Below are 12,673 nucleotides of genomic sequence, written 5' to 3'. Positions count from 1 at the left end.
TTCCAAAATACAAGAAAAATGATCTTTGCAAATTTGAACTATGATAATTAAGCTTGGGCTTGCCCAGCAATGCATATTCTGCTACAAGTCTGTCTCCTGTAGCTGGCTCCCACACCTCACTGACACTGATGTGCAGAAGCACTAATCACGTAGTTATTTCCTACATTAGTTCTACATCTTGCATCACTGGCATGGAAAGTGATTGCCACCTCCATATTTTATGTGTGTAAATGAGCACCGACAGTTGAAGGGATGTTTTTCTAGCCACCAGATCAGAAAGAATTTGTAAGCTAGCCCGCGGTTTGCTACTGTAAACGCCAGAGTGATTATAGTTTTACTATAATGAGGAGAATTGTTCATGCTGACATTCATTTCTCCATGTCCCTGTGTCGTTAGAAGAAAAGGATACTGTAACCCTGGTTTCATTACAGATATATCGTATTCTAAGTTTATCTCCTGCAGTTGATACCAGAGAGGAGAATAGGAACTTAGTCCAGAATTTTTATTGGGGTTTGTGGTCAGTTACCATTTCCTTTTATAAGCTTTTAGTTACTGTAATGGTTAATCTGTAGAATATCTATGAACTAAGGTGCCAGTGCTGAAGTTAGTATCCTTTTAAAGCCCATGTCTCTCTGTAGTCTTTTGCAACCATTTCCTCAAGCGGAATACATGGGTGTAGAATCCATATTTGCCATCACGATCGCAGCCTTCTCCCCATGAGACAATACCCACTTGATACCATCGCTCAAGCGTTGGATGCTGAAAGAATAGGAGTGGGGATGAGAACAAAAATACCGAGAAGAGAGTCAGCACCTGGCAAAAGTTGTATGTCAAATAAACATGGGATAAACAGTAGCAGCGCTGTGTTGACCACAGGGCCGTTAAAATAGATCCAGAGGTGGCATTGGCTGTAGAATGGAGTCTTCTGAGACCATGTGTTTCTTAAAAGAAACTTGTAGAAGACACCTATTTGAACCTCAGAAACAAGTAGAATTGCTGAATAATATCAGTGCTTTCCTGTCCATACGACTGTTCCACTAGCAGCAAGTAACCTTAATTTTCATGAAATGTTACAGAATTCATATCTTAACTCCACAGTTTTTTTAAACCAAGGAGAACAAATCCATGATCAGAGTTGGTGAATGCTTTCATTAAAAGCCCCAACACTGAATCTAACGACAGGTTGTACTTAAATTAATAACATAGAACCAACTGTTTTACAAGCTTGATTCTATGTGATCAGTAGTAGGTTCCCTGAACACAAGCCTAACATATACTAAATCTCTGTGTAAGATTTTGAGGTAATGCCTTTAATCCAGTAATGATCTCAAGAGGTCATAAAAGGAAGTAATGACCATTTCATAGGTGAAGGACACATTACTCCATCCTCCAGCTCAATGCAGAACTGGCAATGCACGATGTTACTGCTACCCTTTAATTTTTTTGTGTGTATATTGCACTGCTCTGACCATTACACATACCTTCATGACAAAAGGACCCCCACTGTCGCCCTCACAGGCATCTCCCCTCTTGGAATCCTCAGGACTGTACCCTAAAAAAGAGCAAAGGAATTTGAAGCTGTAGCTGACGAGAGAGAGGTTTGCAGTCTGTCTTGTGTTTTCTTTAGTTGATTCTAGCTTTTGATAACCTGATATCAACAATTTAATCATGCTTATCCTTTCACATCCACAAAGCAGCAAAGGCCTCCCCCCCAAAGAAAACATAACTTCATATCCTTCATATAGTTGGTGTGGCTTGGTGTACAAGTTCTTGTTTGTTTTTTAACTTTATCTTTGCTAAGTCTCTCAAGAGACATCTATTTTTCCAGTGGCATTTGGTATTTGTAAGATTTCATTTCTTTAGTCAGTCAGGATGCTGTGTTGTTACATATGTACGTTTTGCAAACAGTTTTTAAGTTTACAGCAGGAATCAGCAGAGGAAGATAATAAAGTTTGCTACAGAAAGCACAGCACATCCCTTGCGATTCACCTTAGCAGGCTATTAGAGTTCCTTCCTCAAATCTGCTTATCATTGCACATTAATTGTTTTCACATATATCTTTTAGCATGCTTTGTTTTGTGGTTGGTCTTTAGAGAGTAAATGAGGGCTAAATTTACTAGTCTGATTGTAGAGGCACCTATCACTTTTAAAATCCCATTGTTTGGGGAAAATAGGTTAACTTTTGGAATATAGTAATACCCCCATGTCCACAGATCCAGTATCTGTGGTTTCACTTATCCACATCTGAAAAAAATATGTTCTCTAGGCATTTCTAGGCCCTCAAATGCAATTCTGTGGCCAATGTCCAGCCCAAGCGTACTATAGAATTGTGTTGGAAGATCTAGAAATGTCTACAGAAGTATTCTCTTTAGGCATATTATTATTATTATTATTATTATTATTATTATTATTATTATTATTTATATAGCGCTGTAGATTTACACAGCACTGTACATACAAACAATGAAACAAATAAAAATGAAACCTGCCAATGGCGTACATTCTACATATAAACAATAGAAAATACAGTGCACCCTTACTTTACGTGGGGGATCCGTTCCGGACTCCCCTGCCATAAAGCAAATACCACCTATGCTCGAGCCCCATTTAAATGAATGGAGCTCGTGCACGCGGCTGTGCAGCACCCCATTCATCCCTATGGGATGTGCTGCCCCTTCTCCCCACGCAGCTTTCAGCGTATACTGAAAGCTGTGTAAAGTGTGCCTGCAGTATGATGCAGGTACACTGTACAAGATAGAATTAGATAAAAATAAGCAGACAACAAATTAAAAAGATCAAATATCAAATCAATATCAGATAACAATTTCTAGCTCCTCCAGTGTGACTTTATGGCATGCTTGGTCTGGTAGTCATTCATCTCATTGAAAATACAGTTCCCTATTGTTTGCAGTTTCAGGTAACCATGGAGGGTCTTAGAACATACAGGGGGTCGTACTATACTATTTCCCTTAATGTCAAGTCTGATGCTTTATTAACTAAATGTGGGAGCCATCTCCCTCTCTAAAAGGTTACTTGGGTCTTTCACTGTTATTCTCTATTATTGATAATTTTGATAGGAAATATAATCAGATTAAAATTGTTTCTCTTTAAATATTTTTTGTATGTTTTTAAATTGGATTTACAACATTAACAGCCATTTACATAGCTTCTGCTTCATATTAAATACTCTTCTAATTTTAAAAAAATGTGCCAAAATGTCCTGAGTAGATGGTGGGCCTTGATTAATTGTTGTCTAAAACGTGAGATATAAATGGATTCCGAGAACTATTTGGATTCTTAGGATCATGAGCTATAATTCCGTGAGGGGGGACTTCTGGCAAGGGATGGATTGCATCTCACCCCAGTTGGCAGAAATGTTTTTGCCAATAGTCACAAAAATTGGATTAGCAAGGTTTAAACTGAATTATGTGGGGGAGGGAAACAATATTTTGGAAGGCAGGAGTACATCAAAGGCTGGAGATAATAGTCAAACTGTTATAGAGGGAACAAGGCAAATAGGGCAAGGACCCAACAGTGGAAGGGAAAAACTTTACACAGGCAGCTAGAGAGGAGGAGCCATGGTCTTCGATGTCTCTACACTAATGCACAGAGCATGGAAAATAAACAAGATGAACTTGAACTCCTAGCATAACAAAGCAAATATGATATGATAGGCCTCACTGAAGCCTGGTGGGATGAGTCTCATGACTGGAATGTAGTAATAGAGGGGTATAACCTTTTTAAGAGAAATAGGCCAAAAAGGAAAGGAGGAGAAACAGCATTATATGTCAGGGATGTTTACACCAGTGAAGAGATCCTGGACATCAATACTGGAACTCAGGTGGAGAGCATCTGGATAAAAATTAAAGGGGAGGCAAACAACAGGGACATTATTGTGGAAGTCTACTATAGACCCTCAAGTCAAATGGAGGAATTGGATGATGCCTTTCTGGAACAGATGACCACACGCTCAGAAAGGAGAGATGTAGTAGTGATGGGTGCTTCAACCATCTGATATTTGCTGGAAGTCAAACTCAGCCAAACCCTCAAGGTCTAGCAAATTCCTCACTTGCTTTGGAGACAACTTCATTGTCCAAAAGGTGGAAGCGACAACAAGGGGGTCAGCTATTTTAGATCTGATCCTAACCAACAAGGATGGCTTGGTTAATGGAGTGCAAGTGGTGGGATCCTTCAGTGGGAGCGACCATGTTCTTCTGGAGTTTGTTATACAGAGGAAAGCAGAAACCAGGCATAGTCAGACATACATTCTAGACTTTAGAAAAGCAGGTTTCAGTAAATTTGGGAAATACTGGGGGTGACCCTGTGGTCAGGAATTAGTAAAAGAAGGACGTTCAGGATGGATGGGAGTTTCTCAAAAGGGAGATACTAAAGGCATAATTTGAAACAGTTGATGAGGAGAGGAAATGGGAGGTATATCAAGAAACCAGAATGGATAACTAAACAGTTTTCTGCGGAGCTAAGTTTTAAACGGAACATGTATAACAAATGGGGAAATCAAGGAGAAATTCAAAGGAACAGCTAGCACATGTAGAGGCAAAGTCAGAAACGCAGAAGTGCAGAATGAGCTCAGGCTTGCTAGAGAGGTGAAGAACCATTAACCGGACTTTTTTTGGTTATGTCAGCAAAAAGAAGAAGAAGGGGGAAATGGTGGGACCACTGTGTGGAGACTGGTGAAATGTTAATGGGACAGTGAAAAAGTAAAACTACTCAATACCTTCTTTACCTCAGTCTTCCAAGAAAAGGAAAAGCATGGTCAACATGAGGAAGATGGAGCAGAGGACACAACAGGGGAAATGCAGTACAAGTAAGAGGTAGTACAGGAGTACTTGCTAATCTAAATGAAATTAAGGCCTGTTCCAGACTGTGCAAAATAAAGCTGCTTCGGGTCTCTTTGGAGGTATGCTATTTAAATAATGCATGGGTCCTAAGAGTCCGGAGGTCGCGGCGCCAAAGCCACACTCCATTCCTAAGCACTGGAGTGCAACTTTGGTGCAGCTTCTGGATTCTTAGGACCCATGCATCATTTAAATAGCATACCTCCAAAGAGACCCAAAGCAGCTTTATTTTGGCAGTCTGTAACAGGCCTAAGTCTCCAAGACCAGATTAACTATATCCAAGGATATTAAAAGAACTGGCAAATGTAATGTCAGAGCCATTGGCAATAATCTTTTGAGAACTCATGGAGAACAAGAGTAGTCCCAGCAGACTGGAGGAGGACAAACATCCCCATCCTCAAAAAGGGGTTAAAAAAGAATCCCAACAATTATCATCCAGTTAGTCTGACATCAATCCCAGGAAAGATTCTAGAGCAGATCATTAAAAAGAGATTCTGTGAACATTTAGAAGGCAATGCCATAATCACAAAAAGTCAAGATGGGTTTCAGAGAAACAAGTCATGCCAGACAAATCTAATCTTTTTATATATATATAAAATTACCAACTTGGAAGATGAAGGGAATGCTGTGGATATCGTATATCTTGATTTCAATAAGGCCTTTGACAAGGTCCCCCATGACATTCTTGCAAACAAGCTAGTGAAATGTGGGCTAGACAATGCAATTGTTGGGTGGATTTGTAATTGGCTGACTGGCCAAACTCAAAGGGTATTCAGCAATGGCTCCCTTTAATCCTGGAGAGAAGTTACTAGTGGGATGCCACAGGGTTCTGTCCTGAGCCCAGTGCTATTCCACATCTTTATCAGTGACTTAGATGAAAGAATATGTGGCATGTTTATCAAATTTGCAGATCACACCAAATTAGGAAGAAGGACAGGATCAAATTTCAAAATGATCTTCATAGATTAGAAGGTTGGGCCAAAGCTAACAAAATGAATTTCAACACAGAAGTGTAAGGTACTGCACTTGGCGGGGGGGGGGGATTAAATGCACAGATATAGGATGGGGGATACCTGGCTGAATGAAACTACATGTGAAAGAGATCTAGGAGTCCTAGTAGACCACAAGTTGAACATGAGTCAGTGTGTGCCGCAGTTAAAAAGGTCAATGCAATTCTAGGCTGCATCAATAGAAGTATAGTATCTAGATCAAGGGAAGTAATAGTGCCACTCTATTTTGCTTTGGTCAGGCCTCACCTGGAATACTGTCCAGTTCTGGGCACCACAATTTAAAAAAGATGTTGAGAAACTGGAGTGTGTCCAAAGGAGGGCAACTAAAATGGTGAAGTGTTTGGAAACCATGTGTTATGAGGAGAGGCTTAGGGAGCTAGGTATGTTAAGCCTGGAGAAGAGACATTTAAAAGGTAATATGATAGCCCTATTTAAATATTTGAAGGGATGTCATATTGAGGAGGGAGCTAGCTTGTTTTCTGCTGCTCCAGAGAACAGGACTCAGAACAATGGACGCAAGCTCCAGGAAAAGAGATTCCACCTCAACATTAGGAAGAATTTCCTGACAGAAAGGGCTGTTCAACAGTGGAACAAACTCCCTCGGAATGTAGTGGAGTTTGGAGGTCTTTAAACAGAGGCTGGATGGCCATCTGTCAGGGGTGCTTTGATTGTGAGTTCCTGCATGGCAGGGGGTTGGACTGGATGGCCCTAGTGGTCTCTTCCACCTCTGATTCTATGATTCCCACAAAGTTATTTCTGTTTCTGTTGTAACTGGAGGCAGGCAGATGATATACAGGGCAAAAGTGGGAACCTCTTCTGCCTGATTTTGGCTTGAAATTTATTTGTTTTACCATGTGTGTCTGCCTATACTGGTAGGCTGTAAGGACACGTCCATTCAAACAAGTATTGCAAAGTAGTCTTGACCTTCAGCTTGCCTTTTGTTTTTTCTTAGCTGTCCACATTAGTGCCAGAAGTCTAGACTGATTTATTTTCCCCGCCTCATTCTCCTCAGCTCATGCTAGAAGCTTCTAGAATCTAGACAGAGGTAATTTTGTTCTGACCATGGTGCTGGCTTAGCTCAGGTTCTCACTTGGCTGGTATCATTCCTTGAATTAGAAGATACCTCTTATTAAGACGTTGTCTTCTCATTGACTCCACCAACAGAATAATACTTCCAATGTAAGCATGAGGCAGCCACCTCAAGTGGCAAAAGTTGGGGGGAGAGGAGCAGTAACAGCAGCATGGTGATGGACGTTATCCAACTGCCAGTGCCAAAATTTAAGATTTTGTTTTGTTGAAGCTAATGTTTTGTTTTTGTTTTTTACATGGAGTAGGATTGGCATCCTGTTGTCCTTTTTCAGGGAGAAAAGGTGTCTTGAGACAGCCCTGAGACACCTACCTCTCTTCTATCCTTTGAAAGGATTCTAAACTATGGATTCATTTGCACTAGGTTGGACACATATCACATTCTTCAGACTGAAGATCACAGATCCTTCCTAGACAAGGTACGTGTACAATGGTGCATAAACACAGCAGAATGGTGCCAGCTGCAGAGTTTCTTGGACAAAGTCATTCCACCTCTCCCTCAGTGAGTGGAGAAGTTGTCCATCCATGATAGAAATCAGACTGGCTTAATTCTTTTTCCATTCAGTATGTGGCTTGACTTACTCCTCTGAAAGTATTAACTTTGCTATTTCAGTAATCCAGTTGCCTGCAGTTTCATCACCTTCTACAATTAAATGTTTGGGAAAAGGTTAAACTTACCCGCACAAAACATGTTGTCTGTGACTTTGATTTTGGTAGAGGCCTTACAGGTTTCCTGACCCACGATGGGCAGGTTCACTTGTTGTAACACATTGGGAAGAACTGAAGGGTTAGTTGTCCATGTCTCAAATAGGTTTCCCCAGCCAGTCACGCGCCCTTTGTATCCAGCTAGCAACAGGCTGCAGAACAAAAACTTTACATGAAAACCAGATTAAGAACACCACAGAACAATGTTGAACATGGGCAGGCTAAATATCTAACTTGCCTTCTGATAAACCACTGAAATTGATTTAATATTTATATTCAATCTGCACTATACATTCTTATGACACCATTTCCAATGGTGTCTCCCCTGTGCTCTGAATTGTCTGGCAGAGAATATGCTGCAATAGGAAGGATGACGTGGCCTTGGTGGTAATCATCTGTAGAGAAGAAGAAAGACACGGTGGATGCCACAATAAAGAGAGCAAGCTGTAGGAAATAGCAAACATCTCTTGCTCACTGCAAACGTCATGCCAATTCTGATCTCACCCAGACTTTGTTGTTAATCTGCCTTTAAGTCTTGTGGCTGTGACTAAGATTGTTATGCTGACTGTCCCTGGATCTCAAGAGAAGTTACTTTTCTGTTGCTAATGGGAACTGATTTTTTATTACCTGTCTTTTATTGCTCTTTGTCTCTAATCTTCACATGGCCAATAAGAGAGTGGCCTCTGCCTCCATTGAAATCTCTCAATACCATCTTAACTGACTGCATCTCAGACAAAATGTAGGCCTGTGATTAGCATCAGGACCATTTTTCTCCTTGATTTTTAACATCTTGTTGAAGAAGCCAGTGAAGCTTTGGATTTGACCAAAAAAGGCATCGCTGCTTGTGGATTTTGTATTTTGCTGTATTTTGTATTTCAGCTACCCCAAATATTTTTATATAGAGATGTTTCAATATATTGTGCAAGGTGCCTTGGATCCCAACTCTGGAACAAAGGCAATTTATAACTAAGTTAAGTGGGCTAAATAGGATTTATTCATAAAATTAAGTTTATCATCAAACTCATAGCGGTAGTTCACTGAAGTGTAGCAATTCTTGCATGAAACTGCATTCTATTCCTTCCCATTGTTTCCCCATTATGTTTTCTAGTTAGAAACCAACTAAAGAGTCTATTATGAGAGCTCCAACTTGATACAACTCAAATCCTGTTACTGAAAAGGGAATTCCTCTGTTGATACCAGATCTTTCCTAAAGTTGCCACTACTCTTGCATTTATCAGCAGCAGGACTTAGGAAACTGGTGGTGTGAGAGCTCTTACAAAGTTGTTTCTGCTTGAAACAATATCACGATGGTTCCTCTCGTAAAGATTACTTAACAGGGCACATTGTTGGGGAAAAATCTATCTCCTTACCTTTGAACTATCTCCTTGGTGGGCAAACATACTGGCTGTATATAGTCACTGAAAGCAACTGGCTTCTTTAGGTGTAACAATGCGATGTCTCTGTCCAAATTCTCCTTCCAGTTGTATTTGGGATGGATGATGATTTTATCCAGCATGACAATTTTTTCCATGTTCCTTTCATATCTGAAAGGTTTCCAGAGAAGAAAAGAATATTTATAATATTTAAGGGCTGTATCAGGATAAAACCTGTTCTGTTTACAAGTGTATTGAACCCTCACTTAAACAAAGCCCCATCTCCAACCTCAACACAAAGGACTGTGGGAATACTATTGTAAAACCAGGAGTAAAAGTAATGGGGTAAGACACCCTGATAGAGGTGCCATTCGTAGCTAATGACAAAGTTACCAGGCAATTTCTTACAGAAGCTACAAGGATATTCAGGTGAACTGTCTTTGTGGGAACTAATTCTTGCATGACTGATTGCATTTTCAGATGTTCTGAAGAGAGGGCGGAATTTTAAAAGACAGGAGTAGCTTAGGATGATATAAGTGAGAAGAGAGAAGACAAGGTTGTCATTTTGGCATGAGAAGCCAGAGAAGGATATAGAAATACAGTGGGACCTCCCCATAGACAGGCTTGCCTTCCACAGCTTTGAGCTTATGCGGAAGGCAAGCCCTGGCAGAGGTAATGAGGCATGTACCCGTGCCACACCGCAAGCATATCCCCCATTATTTTCTATGGGGCTTGAGCATATGCTTTGTTCTCCATATGCGGGGAGGGGTGGAACAGATCCCCACAGATGGGGAGGGTGGACTGTAGGTGTAAAGAGCATCAGACTGTGAACCCCAACCTTTGTTTGTGGACATGCTGATTCCCTCTCCTAACCCACTCCCTAATCTTACTATTCTGAGCAGTAAAGGCTAAAGTAAGCTTCTGCGTGAATGGTAAGGTGCCCAGCCACTCAGAGGTCTACTAAAGAGAAAGATTTTCAACCTCAAATCAAAATGGTTTGGAAGATAAAAGCAGATAGTTTAAGTGAACAAGAGAATACCTTTTCAGACCTTGCTGCCCAGTGTCTGCAGCCCTGTGATCATGAGGCATGTTTATGTGTCCTGTTCAGGCTTAAAACATGAGAACAGGACTAGAAGGAATTGATTATTGGGCTCTGCAAGCTCTGAGAGAGAAAACAATTTGGAGCAACTACTACTCTGGAGATCTGAAGTTGGCCCATGGATTTGAGCATCCCTTGGATATTATGCTGTGCCTTCACCTATATGTGGGGATCCAGAGAAGGGACACCCCATACCCATTGACTTTTCCTGTAATGCCACATACACTTCATGCTCACAGTTGTCTTTCTTCTCTTCCAATTAAATTAAACAATTGGGCCACAACAGTGCGAAAACACCTGACTCTCGCCATATTCCTTTCATTTTCCCAGAATGTTTATGGAACCTATGAGGACTCTGATAATAGATAGCTGTAGATCAGGGTTTTGTTTATAACAAAACCTGGCTGCCTGCTAAAAACTGTCCCCTCCTTAAAAAGAGAACAAGAATTGTGTATTTCTGTTTGAGATGGGTTGGTTGTGTTGGTAGATCCCCGGTACATCTGGTCTGGTAAATGTGGGAAGGAATACAAGGTGATTTGGGATGGAAGAGGCCCTCAGGGTGACTAAAGGATCACTAGGGAAAGTTAGAAAGTGAACTAGAGGGAGATGAGGGTAATCTGTCTGGGGGCTGGCAAACAGGGTGCCTGGGAGGGCTTGGTGGCAACAGACTGTTAGAAATGGCTAGAGAGAGTTGCATGGGTTGGAAAGAGGTAACTTAAAGGATTGTGGGGTAGAAGGCTGTGAGATGGAACTGGAGAGGGCATGGGTAGGGCCTGAGGTAAAAGGATGTATGTGTGCTTCTGTGGTGAGTGGTGGAATCTCTATTCATGTAATTTCAATCCATTGATTTAAAGTTTAGGCTCTGCAGCAGCAAACAAGCTGTTATCTCAAAGAGAGAGAGAGAGAGAGAAATTAGGGCTGGTTTAGCATGACATGCTAGCTAGCTAATCACAGCATTCCTTTCTAAGTAATAATAATAATAATAATAATAATAATAATAATAGGTTTTATTTATATACCGCCCAATCACTGGGAATCCGAGTGGTTTACAATACAATAATTTACAATAAGTAAGCAGAGACTGATTGGTTTATTATCTGTTCAAGAAGCTTTCCTTTAATTTGACTTAGAATCCCCCTGCCCCTGAACTCTTACTTCTTTCTGTTGTGTTTGCCAATCCGTACAAGGAGATCATCCGTAGTGAAATTCTTATCCCAGGGTGGATAGAAGATACAATGAGCAGCCGTGAGGACCCAGCGATCACTTATGAGACTGGCACCACAGACCAACTCCTGTGGGCTTTTCTTGAATAGCATCACTTGCCTATAAGAAGGTCGGAGGGGGGGGGGGAACCCTGGAGGTCAGCATCTTAGTAGAGATATCAAAAGCCAAGAGCTCAGACAGTACATAAGAGCCTAAAACAGTCTTTACATGGCTTCTATTTGCAATGGCAAGCTAATTTGTGTGATTGCTCCGCAAAAGAGGAATGAGGCAGAAGCAAGCACACATCTGAGGCACACCTTTGAAAAGGAAGGGAAATGACCAGTTCTCAAATGGCCATTCCCAGTCTCAGGAATTCCCTACCAAGGGATGCTAGCTTTCCTGTCTTTCCTGCTAGCTTCCTGCAAGCAAATACATTTTTTATTTAGGGAAGCTTTTGGCTGCTAACCTATCTTGCAGCAGTAGGGACTTTTAATGGGATAAGTGCTGCTTTTTTTTCTTTTAGCAGTGTGTTATTAAACTGTCTTTAAAAAAAACACAAGGTTTTCAGTCATTTTACATAATCTTACTATTGTACTGGAAGCCAGTACTCTGAATTATATTCATAGGAGGAAGGTAAAATTGGAAAAAAGATAAAAATTAATTCACTCTGCAAGAAGTTCTTGGTATGGCAGCAGCATTCCAAAGACTGGCCAATGGCACTTATGAAGCCCCTAAATCATGGCTACTGAATTAAAACAGATGAGGGGACCAATTACCTTAAGTAGTCTGGTGTTGTCAGAAGACATGGCTATGCTCATCAGGTTTGTAGCACTTTGGCCAGAAACCAGGGGCTTTTTCACAATACACAGTTACTATGATTCCATTTTAACTGCCATGGCTATCTTTTATGGAGTCCTAGTATGTGTAGTTTGGTGAGACCCTGGAGCTCCCTAAACTGCAGATCTCAGGATTCCACAGGATGTTGCCATGGCAGTTAAGGTGTAATTTTATGGCTATGAGTGTGTAATGTAAAGTGGTTCTAGGCTTAGTTATGAAGGGCAAAGGAGCAAAGCTCTGTCACCCAGAACTTCCAGAACTCATATCTGAAACTCAGTTATCTGGTCAGACACAGTGAGGAGTGGCTTTCATAGATGGAGCAGGAGAGTTTTCAGAAGGGTAAAACAGGGGAGTAGACCCATCTGTGCATGCTATACGCCTTCAAATCATTTCCATCATGGGGTTTTCTTGGCAAGATTTGTTCAGAGGAGGTTTGCCATTGCCTTCCTGAGGCTGAGCATTTGACTTGTTCAAATTCACCCAGTGGGTTTCATGGCCAAGTGG

General features: G+C 41.0%; 2 protein-coding genes across 6 annotated transcripts in view; one reads left to right on the top strand and one right to left on the bottom strand.

Moving 5' to 3' along the window:
- The window catches only part of CKAP5 (cytoskeleton associated protein 5), a 537,335-nt gene that overhangs the window by 101,003 nt on the left and 423,659 nt on the right, over positions 1–12,673 (top strand). The gene's annotated exons all lie outside the window — the stretch shown is intronic.
- F2 (coagulation factor II, thrombin) overlaps positions 488–12,673 on the bottom strand; it is a 35,847-nt gene continuing 23,661 nt past the window's right edge. The window contains exons 10-14 of the mRNA XM_042446962.1: positions 11,285–11,452; positions 9,028–9,201; positions 7,631–7,809; positions 1,482–1,552; positions 488–759 (exon numbers count right to left, since the gene is read on the bottom strand). Of these exons, the coding sequence (XP_042302896.1) occupies positions 616–759; positions 1,482–1,552; positions 7,631–7,809; positions 9,028–9,201; positions 11,285–11,452 (736 nt within the window). The 3' untranslated portion in view covers positions 488–615. The remainder of the gene's footprint in view (positions 760–1,481; positions 1,553–7,630; positions 7,810–9,027; positions 9,202–11,284; positions 11,453–12,673) is intronic.

Source organism: Sceloporus undulatus, chromosome 1, assembly GCF_019175285.1.
Source record: "Sceloporus undulatus isolate JIND9_A2432 ecotype Alabama chromosome 1, SceUnd_v1.1, whole genome shotgun sequence".
Classification (NCBI taxonomy): Eukaryota; Metazoa; Chordata; class Lepidosauria; order Squamata; family Phrynosomatidae; genus Sceloporus; species Sceloporus undulatus.
The sequence above is the reverse complement of the archived record's forward strand: the minus strand, read 5'-3'. Positions and strand labels throughout refer to the sequence as shown.